The sequence below is a fragment of the Symphalangus syndactylus genome, chromosome 23 (assembly GCF_028878055.3).
Source record: "Symphalangus syndactylus isolate Jambi chromosome 23, NHGRI_mSymSyn1-v2.1_pri, whole genome shotgun sequence".
NCBI classification, from domain to species: Eukaryota; Metazoa; Chordata; class Mammalia; order Primates; family Hylobatidae; genus Symphalangus; species Symphalangus syndactylus.
Genome location: NC_072445.2, coordinates 15,026,586 through 15,050,350, shown reverse-complemented (window position 1 = coordinate 15,050,350; position 23,765 = coordinate 15,026,586). Strand labels below are relative to the sequence as shown.

The 23,765-nt window shown below is 39.0% G+C and overlaps 1 protein-coding gene and 1 long non-coding RNA gene across 16 annotated transcripts in view; one reads left to right on the top strand and one right to left on the bottom strand.

The window, feature by feature from the left end:
- The first annotated feature begins 205 nt into the window (after window positions 1-205).
- Window positions 206-23,765, top strand: part of LOC129472954 (uncharacterized) — a 25,649-nt gene continuing 2,089 nt past the window's right edge. Inside the window, exons 1-3 of one of the 2 annotated variants that reach the window (XR_010119310.1) lie at window positions 206-311; window positions 12,944-13,037; window positions 20,101-20,346. This is a non-coding gene — a long non-coding RNA (uncharacterized lncRNA). Of the gene's footprint in view, window positions 312-12,943; window positions 13,038-20,100; window positions 20,347-23,765 lie in introns of those variants that run through there. The other variant, XR_010119309.1, reaches the window with a different exon arrangement.
- Window positions 997-23,765, bottom strand: part of NFYA (nuclear transcription factor Y subunit alpha) — a 27,399-nt gene continuing 4,630 nt past the window's right edge. For 3 of the 14 annotated variants that reach the window (XM_055262970.2, XM_063633282.1, XM_055262971.2), the window contains exons 2-10: window positions 22,074-22,209; window positions 20,342-20,428; window positions 17,046-17,192; window positions 11,481-11,612; window positions 10,897-11,002; window positions 9,522-9,688; window positions 8,104-8,277; window positions 6,695-6,796; window positions 997-3,615 (exon numbers count right to left, since the gene is read on the bottom strand). In XM_055262970.2, the coding sequence (XP_055118945.1) occupies window positions 3,562-3,615; window positions 6,695-6,796; window positions 8,104-8,277; window positions 9,522-9,688; window positions 10,897-11,002; window positions 11,481-11,612; window positions 17,046-17,192; window positions 20,342-20,428; window positions 22,074-22,148 (1,044 nt within the window). In that variant the 5' untranslated portion in view covers window positions 22,149-22,209 and the 3' untranslated portion in view covers window positions 997-3,561. The remainder of the gene's footprint in view (window positions 3,616-6,694; window positions 6,797-8,103; window positions 8,278-9,521; window positions 9,689-10,896; window positions 11,003-11,480; window positions 11,613-17,045; window positions 17,193-20,341; window positions 20,429-22,073; window positions 22,210-23,765) is intronic. The other 11 variants (XM_055262976.2, XM_063633286.1, XM_063633287.1 and 8 more) reach the window with 5 other exon arrangements.

The window sequence follows — 23,765 nt, the reverse complement described above, 5'->3', positions numbered from 1 at the left end:
ATCCGCACCGCAGGCTCTGTTGGGGGCCCTGCCGCCGACCAATCCGCGCAGGCTTCCTTAGGGCAACGCCAATCGGAAGCGGATGCAGTCCCCGCCCCACCACCTTCCCACAGCCTTCGCGGGGCTGACTTCCGCGGGGAGAAAGGGCTGGAGGTGCGGCGGTCCGCGCTTTTAAAGGAGCAAAGCTGCCTTTTCTACTGGAAATGGGGGAGGTGAAGACGCTCCTACGATAAAGCCGTTGGTGTGAGATAAATATCGAGAGGTCTTTCCCCCATACCACAGAGTAGAATCTTCGGCCATCTCTGAATTTGGTAAGGACAGGTTCCACTGGCATAAATCTAAGCCAAACCAAGCACAGTTTGACTAAAGCTATCAAATACTGTCAGTCCTTTTCCTTCATTGTGGAGAGTTTCTCCTCTCTTATCTGCCAGGGCAGGTCTACTGCTCTCATCATGAATGCTTCCTCGGGCTGTTTGTCTCTTGTGTGTGATAATGGCGTATCGGAGGCTTCTAGTTTTTGTTGCTTAGATTCCCAGCGACCGTAAGGTAAAACAGTAACAAGGTGAGCATGCTGTGGATTTTTAACAATCAGAAAAGTACTTTTGTTTTGGTCTTCTGCCAAAACAAAATCTAACAAAATGTAAAAAGTACATCTTCATTACCTGAAATTCTACAATACTTAATCAAGGCTGTTTTTGTCATAAGGGCTAATTTTCCTCATGGAATTATTTCATCACATTTTGATAAACACTTCCAGTAGTAGCATCAAATGTATGATCAGCCTGCAGGTGACAGAAAATATCTCAACAGGGTGGAAGGGCCAAAAGGGAAGAAATTAAGGGGAGATAAAGCTAAGAGGCCCAGACATTACAAGTTTGGTACTGTTTACAGAGACACCGTCCATGCAGACAAGTCTTGTCGGGGGAGATCACAATTTCAACACTGGAAACACAAACTAGAACCCAGGAGTTGCAGATTCCTCAAAAGTCACATTACTTTTCGGTTATTTTTATAAATTTATTTTAAAAAATAACAATTGCGCAATGACATTAATGATCGATCACCTGTACACCCCCGTACTGCTGGGGGAAAAACCTTCGATATAGTTGAATCCCAAAGAAAAATCAAGACATTATTACCAGGCACCCTATAGCCACAAAATGCTCTGTTGGTCCAGTGGCATCAGCACTGACATGTTCAATGTACCAGTGCAGTTAAAATATATACACTTAAAATTATCCTGCAAAAAAAAAAAAAAAGCACTCAAGTTGCATAACTAGGCATTAAACCAATTATTCATTCATCCATTCACTCTTACTCCATCTGTAAAGTCATCACTACAGTCACAAAAATGAATAAAAGAACCACTATCAAAGAAAAAATCCAAATGTCAATACCCTCCCCCACTTTGTGGGCTACTATGGTGTGCTAAAGTGACCACAAGAAAAGGGTCATGAGCTATTTGAAATGCAATGACAAAATGACAACTGAAGCATTTCAAACAAAATTCAAACTCATCCCCCCCAAATAAAAAATTCAGCAACAAGGCTGGCATTGCTATATACAAACTTACAAATAAATAGCATCTTCTAACTGTTAGCGGCTTAAGCACTCAGAGTTAGGTCTGAGTAATTTCTTTCTGAACTCTGCATCTTAGACTCCTAAATTAACCAAGGAATATAAATTCCTCATTGTTAGTAATCTATCCTCTGAAAAACTTGGGACTTACTGACTAACATTAATATCCCAAACTCTTGTAGAGCCAGAAGTTTCTAGTGAGCTTACCAAAGGATCAGTCCTTTGACATCTGGAAGCCAGGACAGATTACCAGATCCCTGGGACTAGGAATATTTCACTTCCTGTTTCCTTTGCATAGCTCTGTACCTCTATTTCTATCATTACAATGATCTCTCTTTGTGGTGTTTTTAGAGGGCTTAATTTCTGTCTTAATACAGTTAAGCTGAAGTCAAAGAAGAACCAATTTTTATTCTTGGTTATTTAACCCCCAGTGTTCCTCAGAATTATTGGGTTTTCCTTGTTTCCAGAGAAGGCAGCCAACTCTTCTGAAATATCATCTTAGTTCTCTCAGGGTTCAACATCTAAAAGAGAAATAGATTTCTGAGGCACAACCCATTCTGGGAACAGTGGCCCAGTTCCTGACCCTGCAGGCATGTTTCTTTCAGTCTGCAGTTTATTCCTCACAGTATGGATGCAATGAGAAAACCTTTCTGCACAAGGCCTATGGAGAAAACATGAAAACTGGCACCAAAGAATCAGCTGCCATGGGAAGAATGAAAATGCTCGCTTTCTAGGGCCAGCATTGTGCTGCGGGAGTGAAGCCAACATCCACCTAAAGCTTTAGTGGGTAACTTGGACTCTGTCCAGGACAGCGTGACTGATCAGTGCTTTCCAGAAATTGTCAAGGACCAAATCTCAGGCTTCTTCCTTTCAGTGCTTGTTAAAGGTTCTAGAGTAAATGTGGATTACTCTCTTCATCTTAATGATCCATTCCAGGTATCCATCCACTGGAGAATCGTGCTCTATGATAACATATGGGTGTACATGTTCTCTCTCTCTCTCTCCCTCTCCCTCTCCCCCTCTCTCTCCTCCTAGGCTGAAACACATGAATCTTTCAGTTCCCCAAATGCTGTCACAAAGTCTATGATTGAAAATCTCTAGTTTGGCTCTCCCTTGAGTACTACAAATCTCCTCAGTGCTTCAGCAAAGAAGTTGTTGAACAGTCTTGTTCTCTACTTAGGAAAGGCAGTTGCAAGGTTCGGTAACCCTCTACATTGTCTTAGAAGTAGCCACAGCAAGTACGATGGTCCAGATGACCAATCAACAGAGGGACAAGCAGGCCACAACTTTTCAAAACTAGAAAAAGAGATTTGGCAATGTATATTTTTAGTGCTTGAGTCTTTTATCATTCTATCCCCAGAATTAGCTTTTTCTTGGCCAGAGTCCAGAAATATCAACCTACCATCTGGACAGAGAGGAATTATTATTATTACCACAGATTGGAAGAATGTTATCTCAGGAATTTATTGTTTCCATATCACAAGATAGAACTCCCTTGCCTGGAAGCCATCTCTGAATACAAAGCGTCCATTCAGTTAGTCAGTGTGAGATTCCCCTACCAGAGGGATAAATGCTGTCTAGATTCCATGGGAAGGAGTGGGCTGCTGCTTTCCTGATTGCAGTTTTGGTTGAGAAGGTTGTTCTTCCCTGCTGAGATGGATGGCTGACTTCACCAGTCAACGTAAGTGCTTTGTGTACTGCTGGGGTGGCAGGTGTCTCCTTGCATCATCCGAATCCATGAAATGTCAATGTCATCAACAGTCTGAAATAGGTCCTGACTGAAAGAGTAAGACAAAGGCTTGCAACTTCAATTTGCCAGGCATCGCGGCAATTGTAATACTGAGCCACTTATTAAAAACTAAGTGGTTTCTGTCCTGTAGAAAAGGGCAGAATGTGATCGTCAATGTCCCATTGGAAGAGTTGATCAATTTCCTGGAACAGTGAGAAACATGACCTTGATCAGCTCCATCACATGGCCTGGGGTTAGGACACTCGGATGATCTGTGTCATTGCTTCTTCATCGGCTTGGTTTGGATCCTAGAGACAAAGATGACACGATGATTAAAGTCCTTTGCAAAAGCAACAGGAACTCATGGCTCTCACTACTTATCCCCAAGAGAATACACATAACTTTACCAAGTAAATCAAAGGCTTATAATACATCTTAAGTCTGCATACATGGCTTAAAGTGTAGCCCCATTAGGAAAGAAGAGACAATAAACCTTATTCTTAAAAGAATTTAAAGTCTGGCCTGCACTCCATGGTGAAACACTGCAGGGCTGTTAGTGTATTTCTTTCCTAAGAACCTTGTGTTGTTCTCTATACTTAAGGGTTAAGAGTATTCAGATTCAGGTGTCTGAGGAAAAGACCCAGAGAAACCATGTCATGATGTATTTTTGTCACTGTTTTTTGATCATCATTTAAATACTGAGTACTTAGCAGGGCTGGAAAGAATCATTAGAATCTATACAATTTAATGTACTCATTTTACAGATAAATCTGAAGGCCAGATGGATGAAGTGATTTGTGTGGACTAGGGTCAGGGTCAGAAAGTTAGGAGCCCAGCGAGGGCTAACTCCCAAATCTCCTGACTCCCATTTAATCTTCTTTCCACTAAACTCTATATGCTGTTTCTCACTTAAGACCTACAGTGTTAACACAAGGATAAATCCTTGGAAGCTTTTTCAACACTCCGCAAGAACCACCTTTAGTTCCCCCATACCAAGGCTCTGAAGCCTCGGTAGGCAGGATCTGAGAAAAAGCTGAAAGACTTCTGGAGATGGAAGACTGGAACTGGGTCTTGAACAATGAGCAAAAACAACTAGCATTTACTGAGCTCACCATGCACTAGGATTACTGAATGAAATCCCTACAACATTGCTGTGAAGTATCAACAGTATTCCACTTTACAGATAAAAATAAAAGAGGCTGAATCGACCAGGATCATATTGTTAGCACACAGAATGAGGAGAGTTCCCCCTATAGCTGTCAGGCCCACGTTCATACACTGTATGAATGAATAGCAATGAGAAAGGAGGGGCTCTCACACGACAGGTGAGGACTAATAGCACTGAAAGAGTTGTTAGTGTTCATGTGTGGGGACACCGAGGAAACCTAGTTTGACTGTTGAGAGGGGTGATAAAGCAAAGTTGCTTAGACAATATACAGAAATAGTTTGAGATTTGATGCAGTTAAGAAATGAGGAACTATTAATAGCATGCATCCTTGACCTGGGGACTGTCAGGTTAAAAAAAAAACACTTTAACCATCTGGCAGTACTACATAAGGCCAATTAGAGAAGAATGGAGATTAATTTGATGGATATTGCAACAGTGCAAGTGGAATGTGATGTTAATATAGAATGGAGTATCAGCAAATGGGAGGAATCTATTAATTCAAGGAACACTGATTGCTTGGTTCAGAACTAGGTACTAAACCTAACAAATACATCTGTCAGTACTTAAATATAACTTACTTAAATAGAACTAAGTCTAATAACTATAACAGAGCACAAAACAATCCCCTACCCTCTATACAACTTATAGTCTAGTGAAGGAAACAATCTTGAAAAATTCAATAACTTAAATTATTACACTGTAAAGAAAAGGGCCAAGTGCAATGGTGTGCGCCTGTAATCCTAGCACTTTGGGAGGCCAAGGTGAGAGGATCGCTTGAGCCTAGGAGTTTGAGACCAGCCTGGGCAACAAAGTGAGACTCCATCTCTACAAAAAATTTAAAAATTAGCTGGGCATGGTGGTGCGTGGCTATAGTCCCAGCTACTTGGGAGCCTAAAGTGGGAGGATCACTTGAGCTGGGAGGTCAAGACTAAAGTGAGCCATAATCACACCACTGCTTCCAGAAAAAGAAAAGAAAAGATGCTGTAAGAACATACCGAGAGAGAAGAGATCTACTCTAGATAGGGTATTTAATTAAACCCAGACCTAACAGATAGGGAGATAGCCATGAAAAAGATAGAGTAAAGGGCATACAGACTGAAAATTCTAAGGACAAAGACCCATGGCAGGAAATAGACCAATGAACAGTAAACAGCAGCATAGAGACCAAGAAGTAGAAATGCAGTTAGAGGTAGACAGGAGCTGCAGCATGTAAGGCTTTGCTGGGCATAGTAGTAAGCACTTTGGATGTCAGTCCAAGCGCAAATGGGAAAGGGTAGGGGTTGAAGGAGCTTGAGCAGAACAGGGACTTGACAGGATAAACATTTTAAAAAGATCACACTAGGATGTGGAGAGTAGGCTAAAGGGGGACATAAGTGGAAGAAGGGAAACCAAATTAAGCAGCTATTTTATAAATCTAAGCCAAAGAAGAGACAATTGGACCAGGCTCACATCAGTTAGAAGGGAAAGAAGTGTTTACTTTTATATAATTTTTACAAATTATATTTGTGATGGGGTAATAAAACGTGTTCAATAAAAATAAAACTTGTTCCTTGAAAATTAAGTGTGATTTTCAAGAAAGAATGAATAGTAATAACTGACAAAGATGAAGAGCAAAGAAAGACCACTGGATTAAAAATCTTTAGTACTCTTTCTTTTTTGAGACAGGGTCTCACTCTGTCACCCAGGCTAGAGTGCAGTGGTGCCATCTTGGTTCACTGTAGCCTCAACCTCCTGGGCTCAGGTAAACATTCAAATTATATTTGTGATGGGGTAATAAAACTTGTTCAATAAAAATAAAACTTGTTCCTTGAAAATTAAGAAAAGTGTGATTTTCAAGAAAGAATGAATAGTAATAACTGACAAAGACGAAGAGCATCTCAGCCCTCCAAGTAGCTGGGACTACAGGCATGCATCACCAGGCCTGGCTAGTTTTTGTATTTTTTTGTAGAGATGGAGTTTTGCCATGTTGCCCAGGCTGGTCTTGAAATCCTGGGCTTCCCATCTCAGCCTCCCAAAGTGTTGGGATTACAGGCATGAGCCACCAAGTCTGGCCTAGTGATTTTAAGATAAAAGATAATCTAAAGAGACATAAGATTGCATCCAGTTTAGAGAATGTGAGTAGTTCCAGAGTATGAAAATAGCAAGAGGACACTGCTGAAGGCTTCAACTCAAGTCAATACAAGGTAATAAAGAGAAGAATAAAAGGTATGTCTTCCTACCTGCATATGGGGACTATCCTTTTCCTTTGGAGAGAAAAATCGTCCACCTTCACCACGTTTCCGTGCCATGGCATGACGGTGCCGAGACTCATGCAGGTATTTCTAAAACGAGAAATAAAACCATTTAACTATTAATACTATCCAGAACCAGCACAGTTATCTAGTGCACAAATTCCATTCTCCAAAGTTTAAGACAGCTGGGATCAAAGCCACAAGGGACAATTATGACTTAGAATGACGATGAAAGCTTTGGAGAAAACACCTAGTAAGTAATATAGCTAACCATATATAACTACTGTAAGAATGTGAATGTTTACAGTATGAATTTTTTTAAAAAAACAGACTACCACCTACACTTCAAAATATATACCCTTCCCTCTGCTTTAATAACAGGCCAAATTTCATTTGAGCAAATGAGTGTTCAGTAAAAAGACTTTCCTAGCATTAAAGTTTATTATTATTATTTTCTAGAAACAGGGTCTCACTCTGACACCCTTGCTGCTGGACTGCAGTGGCATGATCATGAATCACTGCAGCCTTGAATTCCTGGGCTCATGTGATCCTCCTGCCTCAGCCTTCCAAGTAGGACTACAGGCATTTGCCACCACACCTGGCTGGACTTTCCTAGCCTTATCTGCATGTTAGATGTGATCAGGTAACTACATTCCGGCTAGTTAAAGGTACACAACTTCTTCAAGGTTTCCTTGAAAGAAAGGGTACCTGGCCAGGTACGGTGGCTCATGCCTATAATACCGGCACTTTGGGAGGCCGAGGCAGGTGGATCACCTGAGGTCAGGAGTTCGAGACCAGCCTCACCAACAATGGTGAAACCCCGTCTCTACTAAAAATACAAAAATAAGCTGGGCGTGGTGGCGCACACCTGCAATCCCAGCTACTTGGGAGGCTGAGGCAGGAGAATCACTTGAACATGGAAAGTGGAGGTTGCAGTGAGCTGAGATTGTGCCACTGCACTCCGGCCTGGGTGACAGAGCAAGACTCAGTCTCAGAAAAAAAAAAAAAAAAAAAAAGAAAGGGTACCTTTCTAGTTCCCTTTCTTCCTAGGCTGAAGCCTAAGCAGGAATCTTGGACTATGAACAGCACACTAGCAATATTAAAGCAGTGAAACAGGTCTTGAGAACTGTGAAAATGTGCTACCAGTCCAGGATAATTTATCTCTGGACTACTTTTATGTATGAAAAGGAATAACATCTTATTTAAGCCACTGTTTTCGTTGTTGTAACTGCAGCTGCGTATAGTAATAACAAATGCTAACTCTTACAAAAGAGACAACAAGTATCTAACGTCAATTGTTTGGAAGGTACATGAGAAAACAAGCCATATAAAAGATAATTTCAAAAGTAGAATCCTGCTATTCTCCTCTCCTATATCCTTCCCAATGTTATACATACCCTTCTCTCCTTTGGAATTTTCCCTTCTGCCTCTAGTTTAGCTCGGGCTTGCCTCCTCTTAAGAATACGGTGGTATTGTTTGGCATTCACGTAGAGAGGCTCTTCTTCAAGCATCTCTGCTCCAGGTAGAGGGATTCTTTGGATAGCAGGCACAGAGCCAGCCCCAGGAACCATCTGTGTGAACAGGAAACCAGAGCTTACTGGTGGCATGAAGTATGGACATAGAAACAGTTTCTTGGTTCCTCTTCATCCATTTTTTTGTAAATGCCACAAAAAGTAATTTTTATAGGGTACTTGGGTAAATGTGGATCGCTGGAGAAATTTATACTAAAGATCTGCACTTTAAACAAACACCCCAGATGACTGTGTCATAGGAGGTTCAGGTGCCACTCTGAGAAACTATATAACCATGCCCTAATTCATGTCCACCCATGGTTCTAGATATTTCTGCTGCCATCTAATGGTCAGGAACAGTAGTCATAAGACAAAAAAAAAAAAAAAAAAACCAGCACAAAAATAGATAGACCAAGTGCTACTAAATGCCTGTATTTATAAAAATAATTTAATAGTTAATTTATGATATAATTCAATCCTAATTTTTCTTAAAAAACACCAAAATACTGTACTAAATGTACGTGAAAACAAGTAACAGAGTCCTGTACCCCATAGCTCTTTCCCAAATACAACCGCTTTGAATAACTGTATTGAATCTTTTATAAAAATTATTTATTTATCATTCAATTCGTAGAAACGAGGTCTCTCTACATTGCCCAGGCTGAGCTCAAACTCCTGGACTTAAGCCATCCTCCTGGATTAGCCTCCCAAGTAGTTAGGACTACAGGTGCATGCCACTGAGCCAGGCTTGGTTCTGTTTCTTTTCATAGCTTCCTCCACCTCTGTGCAGACTTCTGTTACTTATTCTTAATTTATGCATTTTAACATCCTATTTTGACATATGAGGATTTAGCTTTCACTCACACCACCCAAATCTTCCTATCTTCCCAATACATTTACATCACACTTTTTTTTTTTTTTGGTTTCTCTATCAATTACAATCTTTCTAATTTTTAGCTTATTTCTTATTTTGTCCATCATGGGCAATACTACTTTCCACTTCTCAAAGATTAGTATATAATTCTCTTCATTATTTGAATTCTGAAAAGAATTGCATAAAATCACTATTTATCCATTGCTTTATCTCCAGCATCTAGAATAGTCCCTGGTGAATAGTCCCTGGTACATAGTAGGTGCTCAGAATGAATTATGGTTTGTCATAATGTTATTGTCAAAGTAGATTACCGACAGTGCCTTAAGGATCGATCTCAATCCCAAGAGGTCAACATAATAAATTTTAGGAGGCATCAAGTTGCATGTTCAAGAAAATTTCGAAGACAAAGCTGAAAAATACATTTTCTTACCATGACCATCCCTCCTGAATTGACCACATTGCCTGCCACTGGTAGGGTCACAGTGACAGTCCCTTGCCCACTGCTGGTTGTGTTGGTATTGGCTCCTGTCTGAACAATCTGTGCTCCTGCCAAACTGGCTGCTGGGATAGTGATCATGCCTGAAACAGGGACTGTAACTTTAAGAAAACAAAACATGAAACAAACAAAAAACAGGCACACAGAACAGAAAGAAGGGAACACAGTTAGTCCCTCTTCTATCTGGTACACACTCACTGATCCTGGCAAAACACACTGAAAAACACAAGGGGAGAAAAAGTACTCTCCCACTCTGGTGTGCTACATATAATCTAAGTAATCACAATCTTTGAAATTCTATTAACTGTCTAGGTCCCAGTTTTGAGTAACTCTATCCTTAGCAGTTTTCAAAAGGTGAAAAGGTTTGGAGGCCTCCTCTTCTACAGGTCAGTCTGACTATAGCCATACCTACTGCTCTTGTACACATGAGCAATCTGCTTCAGGACAGAGATTTTAAAACTTATACTTTATCTCAAACTGACAATGAGTCAGTTGTAGTATTAAAACTTAAAATTAAACCAAGCATTCCGAGTCCCCAGACTATCAACAGCAGCACTTGAGGATGTGTTCCCCATTCTGTCTGAGCTCTTGCCTGGGTTCAATCCAGTTCAGGGCCTCCCCGGAGTAATGCAAGAGCACACAGTTAGTGCACTCTCTGGATCCTGTATATTGCAAATTTGCAATCACAAAGTCATGGAATCTAACAAAGATGTCCTTTTTTGATTTAACTATTTGACTAACAGGTGCTTCCAAAAGCCTTCAGTTTGTGCACTCCTCCTCCCAGACCAAACAGATCTATTATTGATGTTATCTATTCCTAGAACATACTTCCATGAGGGCCCTGCATTGTATTTATTTGTTCACATCTCTCTCTTACTAGACTACAGGCCCTTTGAGAACTCTTCTTAGGAAAAGTGCTGTATACATAATAGTCATTTAAAGTAATGGAATGACTCAAAAAAAAAACATAAGCAGCAATAGCACTCTAAAGCCAACTTTATTTTTGATCTATTTCTCTCTTTACCAATAAACTCCCTATTTCTAATCTTCTGTTGAGAAACACTTCTTCCCTAAAAGCTTACACAATCCCTAGATTAGCAACCACTGTAGAAACGGCTACACATGGAATCACTGTTGGTCATGGATGGTAACAAGAAACCAACAATCAATGGAGAGCCAGAGGAAATCTTTTTTTTGTCCAAAAAATATGTGGTGTCAAGTTCACCACTCAAATTCTAAAGATGTCAGTTGTCTAAGGGACAAAAAAGTTGCCCCAAAAAGTCCTAGGGAAGCTTATGGGTACACTTACCTTGCTGGAGAATGGTGCCATCTGCGTTAACTGGCTGATAGACGATGGTCTGCCCTTCAGCAGTCTGTGCCACTTGCTGTCCCTGGACAGCAATCTGCTGCTGTGTCTGGAGGAAATAAGTAATGACACAATTCAATAGATCCCAAAGATACTAACAAAGAACGATGTAGTCCTTAAAAAAAAAAAAAAATTATTTTTTTGAGACAGAGTCTCACTCTGTCGCCAGGCTGGAGTGCAGTGGCGCAATCTCGGCTCACTGCAACCTCCGCCTCCTGGGTTCAAGCGATTCTCCTGCCTCAGCCTCCCGAGTAGCTGGGATTCAGGCATGCGCCACCATGCCCAGCTAATTTTTGTATTTTGACGGTGTTTCACCATGTTGGCCAGGATGTTCTTGATCTCTTGACCTTGTGATCAGCTTGCCTCGGCCTCTCAAAGTGCTGGGATTACAGGCGTGAGCCACCATGCCCGGCCAAAAATATATTTTTTATGGTTTTCATCCCCTTTTCTACTATACATGCAATACCTGAAATATCTGACTCTTCCAAATCAGTTTTGCTCCTGTGTGACAGAGCTAGTGGAATTACCTGAGTCTGGCCAGCAGTGACGGCCGTCTGGGGCTGCTGGATGATGATCTGCTGGGTCTGGCCCTGCTGGCCCTGCACCTGCACAGCCTGTCCACCCTGGATCTGGATCTGCCCAGGTGGGACCAACTGTATCTGCAGAAAAGAACATAAAAAAAGGATTGTACTCTACCGACACTGGTCTCCTTTGGTCCCCGAGAGTTATCCACATTTCTCTAGAAAGCAGAAAATGTTCTGAAGAGGAAAAAAGAAGTCCTGCTCTGCCCTCCATTAGGAAGTAGACACAGCTTATTTTCCATTTATGAAACAAATACGGAATTTTGACACTGTCTGGATACCTGATATTAATAAATCAATGTCAGTTTTTATGAAAGATAGCAGTGGTATGATTATATATATTGAAAAGCATGCACATCTAAAATACACTCTGGGCCAGGTGTGGTGGCTCACGCCTGTAATCTCTGCACTTTGGGAGGCCGAGGCGGGTGGATCACTTGAGGTCAGGAGTTCGAGACCAGCCTGGCCAACATGGTGAAACCCTGTCTCTACTAAAAATACAAAAATTAGCCGGGCATGGTGGTGCACGCCTGTAATCCCAGCTACTTGGGAGACTGAGGCCGGATAATCACTTGAACTGGAAGCAGAGGTTGCAGTGAGCCAAGATCACGCCACTGCACTCCAGCCTGGGCGACAGAGCGAGATTCCGTCTCAAAAAAATAAAAAAATAAAATATACTCTGAAGTGCTTTATTATTATTTTTTAACCTTGCCATTTTGGTGAATGATGAAGTACTTTTTTACAGAGGAAATACTATATATATTAAAAATGTTGACAGCCGGGCACAATGGCTTATGCCCGTAATCCCAGCACTTTAGGAGGCTGAGGCGAACAGATTAGGTCAGGAGTTCGAGACCAGCCTGGGCAACATGGCAAAACCCTGTATCTACTGAAAAATACAAAAATTATCCAGGCATGGTAGGACATGCCTGTGGTCCCAGCTACTTGGGGAACTGACGTGGGAGGATCATTTGAGCCTGGGAGGCAGAGGTTGCAGTGAGCCAAGATCCACACCACTGCACTCCAGCCTGGGCAACAGAGCGAGTAACTGTCTCAAAAAAACAAACAAACAAAGAAAAAACCCAAAATGTATTCTACCCTAGTCAAATGTGACTGCAGCCCAGGACAACACCTTCATAAGGGCCTTGAGAGGACCTTGAAAGAATCCAACACAGCTGTGTCAGGATTCCTAACTCACAGAAACTATAAAATAAATGTTTTTTTTTTTTTTTGGAGACGGAGTGTCGCTCTGTGGCTAAGGCTGGAGTGCAGTGGTGTGATCTCGGCTCACTGCAAGCTCTGCCTCCCAGATTCATGCCATTCTCCTGCCTCAGCCACCCGAGTAGGTGGGACTACAGGTGTCCACCACCATGCCTGGCTAATTTTTTTTTTTTTTTTTGGCTTTTTAGTAGAGATGGGGTTTCACTGTGTTAACCAGGATGGTCTCGATCTCCTCACCTTATGATCCACCCGCCTCGGCCTCCCAAAGTCCTGGGATTACAAGTGAGAGCCACTGCACCGGCCAAATGTTTGTTGTTTTAAGCTGCTAACTTCTAGGATAATTTATTATATGGTAATAGATAATTAAGGCAATGTGACAGATTATATTCCTCCTATTAGTTTCCAATAACCTCACCAATACTCACTACTGTCATTAATGTTTGTCAAATTTTTGTTGATTTAATTTGTATCTCCTATTTGGTCCTAGGATTGGATAGCTAAACCTTATAAAGCAATTACGGAAAGCAAGGGATCACGTGCTATCGAAATCTATCTTCTTTCTTTTTTTAATGGCTATAGCCACTTTATTAGGAGTGTTATCAGAAACCTGACAAGAAGCTTGAAAAATATTTCTCTAAAATTTGGAACTAAAAAACTGCAATACAAGCCTTTAAATGTTGGGTGTACAAAATCCTATTTTCATATAACTAGTGGACACATTTTTTTTTTTAAGTGCAAAAGAGAAAGCAGTGAGGAGAGTCCCATAAGTCAAAATTTCTAGTATTTTATATTCAAGAATACCTCCCAAACTTAAAAGCCAGAATACATGGCTAGTACTAAGTAACCTTCTCTTTACTTCTTTGACCATTAATTCCATCAACAAACTTTTTTTATTTGAGCATTGCTTCAACAGAGATGGCAGTCTGGAAGGAGGATACTTTTAGAAAGATAGATTTTTATAGCCAGGTCACTTTTCATCCATAATTTCAACTTGGGACCACCTTGGTCTGGAAAGAATAACATGCCTAGAACCTTAAGTTATCACAAAGTCTACCAGCTGATAGGAAAAAGGACTACTGATGGAAGGAAGGTGAAAAAAACGGGTCAATGGGTTCCATGTCTTAGAGACATTCATGGATCCTACTTTGTTAGGGGATAGATTGCCTAAGTTTTCTTAATTATTTTTTCCAAATACTTAGCTCATAATTGGCATTCAGAAAGTATTGGCAAATAAATAAGTAAACAAATTTATCTGGTTATGTGAACCAACTTCATTTCTAAGTTTATATTGGCTATTAGGATTTCTTCTTCTATCTATTCATATTCTTTGCCCATTTTTCTATTTTTGTATAAATACATAAAAGTTATTTATACATATTCTGAATAGAAACTCAGTTATATGTATTAAAAATATCTTTTCCAAGTTTTCACCTTGTTTACTTTTATTTGATGTATTTCAATGCATATTTTGTTTTAGTCAATTTGTTTCTAAAAATATCCTTCTCTATAGCATAAAAATTCTCTTATATTTTCTTTTGAACTTTCCAAGTTTACTTTTCTACATTGAGATCTTTAATCCACCTAGCAAATATTTTTAAAAATACAGTATGAATTAGATATCAATTTCTTTTCTGTATCATTCTTCAGCCATTTCTTCACTGATATGTTTATACCACTTTTATTATATGCCAACTTCCAATATTCTTCTATTTCTTGGCTCTCTCTCTGGTTCCAGTGTCTTTCTCAGGCCAAGGATTTTAATCTAAAATTATATGCAGAATTTTTCATGAGACTGGACATCTGTACTTTTTCTTAGAGGGTGCAAGCTTTACTAGGATTCTAAAATAGAGAATACAATTCAAAAAAGGTTAAGAAGTACTCTTCTTTAAAAAACGGCTACTCAAAGAACACTAATGAGAAAAAAAAAAAACCTCTTATACAAAGGGGATTAAAGCCTTAAGCATTATAAGGGAGGCTATGGAATCTCACCTAGAGAGCTTATTTACGTAAAAGAATATATTTTTTTCAACTTGCTTAATTATAGCCCTACTTGGAAGCAGGGAAATAACTCTTTGAAGGTTCCTTATAGCAAAATAAAACCCCATAAAAATCACAGAATTTAGAGCTAGAATGAACCCTAGATATCATCTCACATAAATTTTATTTTTGGATGAGCAAACCGACAATTAAATAACTTGGCCAAGATCAGAATGCTTATTTAATGGAAGACCTGGTAATGAAAGCTGGACCACTACACTCACAGTATACTGTTCCCAACTATACCACACTGTCTCTACTCAATAGTGGAGAAGGCACAGCCAGGGGGACTGGAGAGGAAGCAAAGAGAGAAGAACAGAAAGGATATAGCAATAGGGAATCAAGGAAAGCACATGCTGAAAAGATATTTAAAGCCTCATATATTTATGCAAAGAGAAATGTGAAAACTATTTTTAATCCCAAATACAATTCTATCTTGGCAAAAATATGCCAGTGGCTCAAATATGCTCTTACCCTTTACCCAAGCAATCCCCAATCCAAAGAAATTATCCTGAGAATTCAGTTGAAAAATAAAACTATCATGCCCAGATGTTTACCTACGAAGGCAAATGAAAACCAAAATCCTTAACTATATTTTATAAATTAGAAATTCTGATTCATCAAGTTGACTGAACATTATGAAAGAATTAAAAAAAAAAAAACAAAAACGAAAACACAACCCCACATGCATGGTACAATTATGCCCAAAAATTATGCATGAAAACACAAAAGAATACACAAAAAGTACAAGTTTGATTGATAAGCAGTGGGATCATGGCTGCTTTTTTCAACTTAAATTCCTCCATAAAACTAAGACATTAATATGACTGCTATAACTGTTGAAACAATATAAACATTTAAATAGAGTAACTAATAGTTCTCTCATACTCCCTTTTCCATGACTATTAACATATACTCATGGGGGGTTGGTTATGAATTACAAAGATGAGATCACACACTACTTCTCTGCAAATTATTTTCACTAAAAATATTTCAATATTAACCCACCCCAAGTCAACAGTTCATTTCTTTTAATGATGATGCAATATTCCCTATGAATATATTATGATTTATTCCAACCATTTCCTTATTCTTATTAATGGACACTCAGATTACAATTTTATTTTTTGTTATAGTACAATGCTATGAAAAGTATCTTTGTAATTTCTCCCTACTATTGATGCTTTTCTTCCTATAGGACAGATTCTCAGAAGTGGGACTGCTAGCTCAGATGTTCGTTGTATTTAACAGATAGCGAGGTGCCTTTCCAAAATAACTCTACAGTTTGAAATTACCAAAAATAATGATTAATTCTTTTTCTCCACATCCAACCTAGCAGTGGATATAATGACTCTTTTTGTATTTTTTTGCCATCTTGATGAGAAATATCTAATTTTAAAATATGATACCACAGAGTTGTATGTAACATTTCTACATATTTCTGTTAATCTCTTGTTTTTTTTTTTTTTTTCTTTTTTTTTTTTTTGAGACAGAGTCTTGCTCTGTGCCCAGCCTGGAGTGCAGTGGCACAATCTTGGCTTACTGCAACTTCTGCCTCCTGGGTTCAAGATATCTCATGCCTCAACCCCCCAAGTAGCTAGGATTACAGGCGAGTGCCACCACGCCCGGCTAATTTTTGTATTTTTAGTAGAGATGGGGTTTTGTCATGTTGGCCAGGCTGGTCTTGAACTCCTGGCCTCAAGTGATCCACCTGCCTCAGCCTCCCCAAGTGCTGGGATTACAGGCATGAGCCACTGCGCCTGGCCTTCCTTTAATCTCTTTTACATCTTTGCTTACTTTTGTTTTCTGTTTCTCAGTCAGTCTTTCAACTGGATTTACCTGTTTTATTGGTCTGCTTAAACAATCTAGATTTTATTTATCCTTTCTATACGTCAGTTTTCTACTTAATTAATTTGGACCCACTTTTTGCTTGTTTTGTTATTTTTTTAACTTTCTAAATATTCATTTTTGTTTTTTTTAAATAACATATACTATAAACTAGATTCTAACCTCTTTATATACTTTACAGCAATTCAAGATCATGCCTAATATCTTAGTCTTTACTGGAGCTGTCCAATTTCTGCATAGTTCTAGTTTATATCACTGGTACTATAAAGGCAAAAAATCATCTGAATGCAAAATGTGGGTTAGGAAGCAGTTAAATGCAATATTAATTATCAAACAGGTTGTAATAATCTATTCTTTGAAACCTCTCCTCTGATATACTGCTCAACATTTTTAAATATTACTCACCTGCTGCAAACCCTGTGTTCCAGAAACAGGTACTTGCATGATGGTTTGACCTTGTCCACCAGGGACAGCCTGGACCATGATGGGTTGGCCAGTTGATGTGATTAGCTGGCCTCCACTGACCTGCACCATTAATGGCTGTCCTTGGACCTAGAATGAAATAAAATAAGAACAATGAAATAACAGAAGATACAAAATGGTTTTTACCAAAAGACAATCACTGGAACTATTCTGCTGCCTTGCTAGAAAAGAAAAAGGTAGAAAAGACTAAGAAAATATATGTCCTAAGTCCTCAAGTTATCTTTAAATATCTATGATACCTGTTACTGAATGCCAAGCTTAATAGTTTAAGGTCAGACATAATGGAGAATATCCAGAGTCTTTGAGAAGTCTCAATAGATATAAGGCATTTGTCACCAAACACGGGCTAAATCCATGACAAACATTTAATCATAATGGCAAGGTTAGTTGCCTGTTTAAACCAATCCAGGAATGGTCTGTAGTGAAGGCTGGAGAGAAGGCAATGAGAGGGGAAGGTGACGGTGGTGATGGTGGTTGAGTACAAATTCTAAATAAAGTGAAGAAGGTAAATCAAACTGTACCCAGCAATGACTCTAGGAGGCTGGGTAGCAAGCAGCTCTGGAAGCTTATGTAGAGGATGACCCTTTAATCCCTATAGTCTCTCAAGCTAAAATGAAATGTCAAATGTATACCTTTATCCTGCTAATTTTACTCTGTGAATTCTAGATATGTTTGTTGTTTAAAGAGCTCACTACTAAAAATTTCTTAAAAATACTTTCTGGTCAGTTTGCAGTCTCCATGGTGGAATTCCTCACACTGGCCTCTATAATATCCACATGGTTATTTTAGCTTTATCAGAAGCAACAACAAATATTGAAATTACACAGAACAGTCAAGTGTACAAATTTCAAGCTCCTATGAGTAAACAGACTACTGTAGGAGCCAGGTCACTACAAGTGCACTGTCACATCTTAAGTCCCAATACAAAAATACCTAATAGAATGCTTTCTGGAAGCACTTTAAAAGTGCTTTAGAAGTAAACTGGAATGATCCATGGAATAGTCCAAAACTTTCATTTTCAGACTCTATCTTTGACAGAAATTACTTAGAACAGAATATTCATGACTGAAATATTCACACTTAATGAAAGTATGTGCAAGTAACAGCAATTAGTTAACAGATCATTCTCTCCTAGATGACTAGGTTAGATAGTAAAGTCCTCCTACAATCACCACCACCACCACAGCCGCCACCGCCACTAACGTATTAGAATCACCAGGAACATTGAAATCCTAAGTTTTGTTAAACTGTCCATTGAGAACCTTTACTTTACATTTTTAAGGACTTTCAGCCTGACTCATGCTATCTCTTTCCCTTATTTCCCCATTCCAAATCAAATTCCCTTTGCTACACCAAATGCTTGCATATTCTGTATCAAGAAAGATTTCTCAGAATACATATAGCATGAATAACCAAAATAACTATTTAAAATTCTCCAGATCCCTAGAGGAAAGGTTTCTGTTATTTCCATAAAGTGTTTCCACTTCTTTTAAATAAAATCTATGTAAGTAGGAAACACAAGTTTTAAGATACAGCTATTAATAATTTTCTATCTATTCATCATCTTAATTTCCTCCCCAATTGATGTGCTATTCGTGCACATGATAAATGATTTGAGACTCCAAAGAGCTCACTGTATTTACAACAGAAAAATGTTACAAAGACACATGCATCAAACAAGAAGCCATACAGTTAAGAGCATGTTACATTCCTATTCCACAAGGGGTTAATGACAATCCAAAATACTGTTTTACATGAGTAAGATGAAGCAAGCATGAAAAACATTAACAAGCTGTTGGACTGTGAGATTTGAACACAGTTTTGGAGTGCCTACAAGCTCAGTTTCTTTCAGCTTAATTTATGTTCAAAGTTGGCTGTACATCATTACCAAACACTATTGGTGGCAGGGGTAGGGGTAGGATTGAAAGGATAAAGTGAAGTGATGACAATAAGAGGTAGTTATCTGCAGGATGCTTAGCAGCACTAGCAATAAAGTGAGATGCCAGTTCTACATTCTAGATTCTACTTTGAATCATTTCCAATTCAATGGAGGGAAAAAGTAGGGTACCCAAATCTTGCCAATTTCTCAAAAATACAGTCATTTTAATAAAAGTAACCTACATACACAGAGTAGACTAGTGCTCCTACTCCTATTTCTTACAGGAACTGGCCAAATTAGAACCCAATTTAGGATACTTAGCCATACACAATGCTAAAGAACTGTATTGATTAACCAAGAATTACCACAGTGGCTTTAACACCTAAGACTTACAGAAAGCATATCCCGCTTCTACCTAACCAAGAGGTATCTGGGGTAATCTTTGCAGATCTAGTAATAAGACAGGTCACTATTTCCCCAGGAAAGGTAGTGAAAACTATAGCAGTTAACAAGAGATTAACAAGATTCAGTGCTTAGATAAACCTTGCTAAGTACAATGATTATTTTTCAGTTGAGTTGCCCCTTCAGTAAAAATAAAGCACAGCCTAGCCTAGTTTATGTGTCTATATATGTATATATTTCCTTCTCCATTATAACACAAATACACAAAATTTTTAGCATGCAATTAATTGGATCAGAGTGTGAGCCCTGAATAAATTCCTGTTTTTTTGTTTTTGTTTTTGTTTTTTGAGAGGGAGTCTCGCTCTGTCGCCCAGGCTGGAGTGCAGTGGCGGGATCTCTGCTCACTGCAAGCTCCGCCTCCTGGGTTCAAGCCATTTTCCTGCTCCAGCCTCCCGAGCAGCTGGGACTACAGGCGCCCGCCACCACGCCCGGCTATTTTTTTGTATTTTTAGTAGAGATGGGGTTTCATCGTGTTTGCCAGGATGGTCTCGATCTCCTGACCTCATGATCTGCCCGCCTCGGCCTCCCAAAGTGCTGGGATTACAGGCATGAGCCACCACGCCTGGCCGAGCCCTGAATAAATTTTAATGTCACTTATAAGATTTCTTCCTGTCACTTACACCATTTCTTTTCCAGGCATTCTCAAAGAAACACGCTAATCAAATCGAATTCTCAGAACGTTGATACGGGGTCTCTATATGACTTGGCATGAAACATTAGGAAACTGGCATCTTATAAGCCTCAAAGACAAGTTAGCAGCATCAAAGACATGCAACTGACTTTGCCATTCCTACTGGAGATCCTAACACAAACAGCACCAGACATGAGGAGAGGAGAAGTTCATGCAGTGCTCACAGAGAATCAGAGAGGGTACCACTACCTGGAGGGTCTGGACTTGCTGGCCTGAGGCGGATGCCACCTGGGCCTCAGTCTGCAACTGCACAGCAGTGACACCACCCTGCTGCTGAGAACAGGAACAGGAAGAGCTTGAAATATGTCAGGAAGGAAATGTGTAGTTCAAGACATGAGATCACCTTACCTCTTGGAGGAGAGAGAGGGAAGCCTGAAGGACTTTCAAAATGTACAGACTCCCTATATTGAAGCTGTTTTGTTGAAGGTAGTAGGATTAAAGATATTAGCCCTTTGTCTCCAGAGTGGACCTCAAAATTTGACTCAAAAACTCAAAACAGTTGTCATGATTAACACAAAGATTTGTAATGCAATCTTTCCCTCCAGAAACAGGAATCTGATACTTCTACTTACACAATTATTTAATGCCCTTTTTATCTCCTCAGATGAGTTCACAAGAAAAAAATGATTAGGTTTTAATAGCCCTGAAACTACCATAAAAAATTCTGGGCTTAAATGCAATCACCAAGAAAGGAGGAGTAATTAATCACTGTGAACCGAAATCATCTTCATGACGTCAATGCTCTTATGTCCCAAAACTAAGATTCTTTTTTTTTTAAACTTTATTTATATACTTATTTTGAGATAGGGTCTTGCTGTTTTGCCCAGGCTGGTCTTGAATTCCTGGGCTTAAGCCAACCTTCCTGTCTCAGCCTCCAGAGTAGCTGGGATTACAGGCATGCAGCACCATGCCCAGCTTCAAAACTAAGATTATTTCTACCCAACTTGACTGCTTTAAGAGTCATGTTTTCAATGATTCAACCTTATTTTTACATCCACTAATGGCAAATTCTGAAAGAGTAAAAACCCACCCTCCAGGGCACTGGTCTGAATGGAGGGTGCTTTGTGGAATCCCTTCCTCTAAAAAGGCAGTTGAAGGAATGTGCCAGAGCCACAGCAGCTGTATGGAAGGGAAAGCTATCAAGGGAGTTTGTCTTTGATCATTAGATGGGAACAACTCATCGTCAATACTTCCTTTGCCTTCCCTACTACTTTTCTATATTAGCTAAATTCCATTTTGAAAACAAAATATTTCCAAAATATCAATCTTGGCCTAAGGTCAAATTGAAACATAATAAATTTTTTTTGTTCTAGGGGTGGGAAAAAAAGTGAAGTTTTACTATAATAAACCCAAGCATAAAGCATCAGAAAATGTAACCTGTGTATAAATTCAAGAAAGCAATCTATTAATTAGGAATAAACCAGCAGCAGGGAATTCCTAATATGTGCTTATCCATAAGAATGGCTGTCTAAATATTATCCTAATGTTAAACCAGAGCTTTTCTGAATAAAAAATGTGGCAGACCAAATCAAAGAACAGAAGATTTATTGGAAGCTATGTTGGTTTGTCTGTTGTGGCCAAAGCCTTACTAAATCACATGTTAGCTCAAACAAGAAGAAAAAAAGACCAAATAGAATCCAGAAGAATTTTAAAGTCCAAATTTCCATCTGAAAACCAGACTAGATGTTTTTACTTATAATGAGATAAAAGAGGCAATTTACTATAACCAGGCACCCATGAAGAGTAGACTCTAAGTGATCATGGGCTAGACATGGCATTTCAGCACAAGCCATCAGACCCAATATCTCACAAGATCTGGTATCTTTCAAATAATTCACCAAGGCAATAGACCAACCAATTGAGTGGTGCTGTTATCAGTTTCATTGCTGTAATGTTTAAAGCAGTTTTGCTTCCATACCTGCTGCTGAATCTGTCCTGCCTGGACAACAATCTGCTCTGTCGAACTATTGCTGTTTGCTGTATACTGCTCCATGGTCCCTCCAAGTGAGATTCCTGTCCACTCTGGAGATCCCAGAAGGCTGTGAGGTACACTCCTATTAGAAAGGTGGGGAAAGAAACTAAAGTGAGATTGTCAATAAAGGCCTTACCAGACAATTAACCCGGATAATTTATCACTGTACTTTATTTGCAAGAAAACAGGATAGGAGAATAGGAAATGCTTATATTCAGTATCATTTTTAACTAGGATTACATGGCACAATCATAACAACATAATGCTATTTTCACGTTTCTAAAATGCTTTCAGTATACTGGCAACCTTACCTTTCAATACTGTCAGAGCAATACTTGCACCTAAGAGATACTCATTAAGCTACATCACTTTGATACAAGGCGTACCTAACACTGATTTTCAGGTTTGCACATATACTTTAGAGAATAAAGTTTCTTTAAGTTGTAAGACATAATTGCTTCCCACCAAACATGTTACTCAGGTCTACTACATATAGTAGGCAAAATTCACCCTTCTCATAGACTTTAAGAGTTGAAGATCCACTTTTAGAAATAAGGATACAATTAGATAAACTGAATAATATCTGAGAACCTTTAATAAAGACTTCATTAAAAAATTAAAGTGATATAAATTAGCAATGGGTAATTCATCTTGGAAATATGGGAGGGAGGACAGATATATAAACAAAAATGTAGATAGGTCTTTCTCTCCAATTTTTCACTAGGCCCTCATAAATTCCAACATCTGAATAATAAAATGTCATGACCTAACTGAGCTGCTCATTATCGTGGCAAAGTACAGTACCACTTTCCATAAATCCACACATGCTGGTGGAATTAATCATTTGCAAGGTGTCTCAATATAGTGTGAAAGAAGAAACCAAAATATGTGCAACTGTATGTCCAAGTACTTAGAAGTGTATTGATATCTAAAATTTACTTTGAAATGCATCAAAAAAATGGATGACTGGGTGGAGAAATATCTGGTAAGGCAATTATAGTAAGAAGTTAATAGACCCTAACTGGCAGGTATACATGTGTTTATTTTCAAATTTCTTTGATTTCACTGCATACTTGAAAATTCTTATTTTCAGAATAAGAATTTCGGGAAATTCTTATTTATGAGTCATAAATAACAGGCTATGTCATCACAGCAAGAGGACTTGTGGCCATATGGTTCTCGAAAGCACTGCCCTTGATCTAATGGAATGCTCACCAGGTAAATTTCTAGCTATAATTTGGATTTACATATAGATTGGCCAACAGGGAGCAAATATAATCAGCAACTGACCAACCGGTTTTCTGATTTTTACACCAGTCTCTTTGGAATTGGTTGACTAAGTCTGCTCCTCAGAGATTCCGGGTATAGAATAGAAAATCAGGTTTTCAGCCAGACTATGAGTCTGTTAGGGACACTAAAGGCTTCCCTAAATTATATCTTGTCTCTAATACACAATATATTTATGTCTGTAAAGTAATCAAACTAAAGTTATGATGTAAAAGAATATATATGATTCCATTTATATAAAATCTCCAAAAGACATCAGTAATCTAGAGACAGAAAATAGATCAGTGGTTCCTTGGGAGTGGAGAATACAGGGAGACAGGAAAGAGGGAGGTTGACTGGCATGGAGCCTTA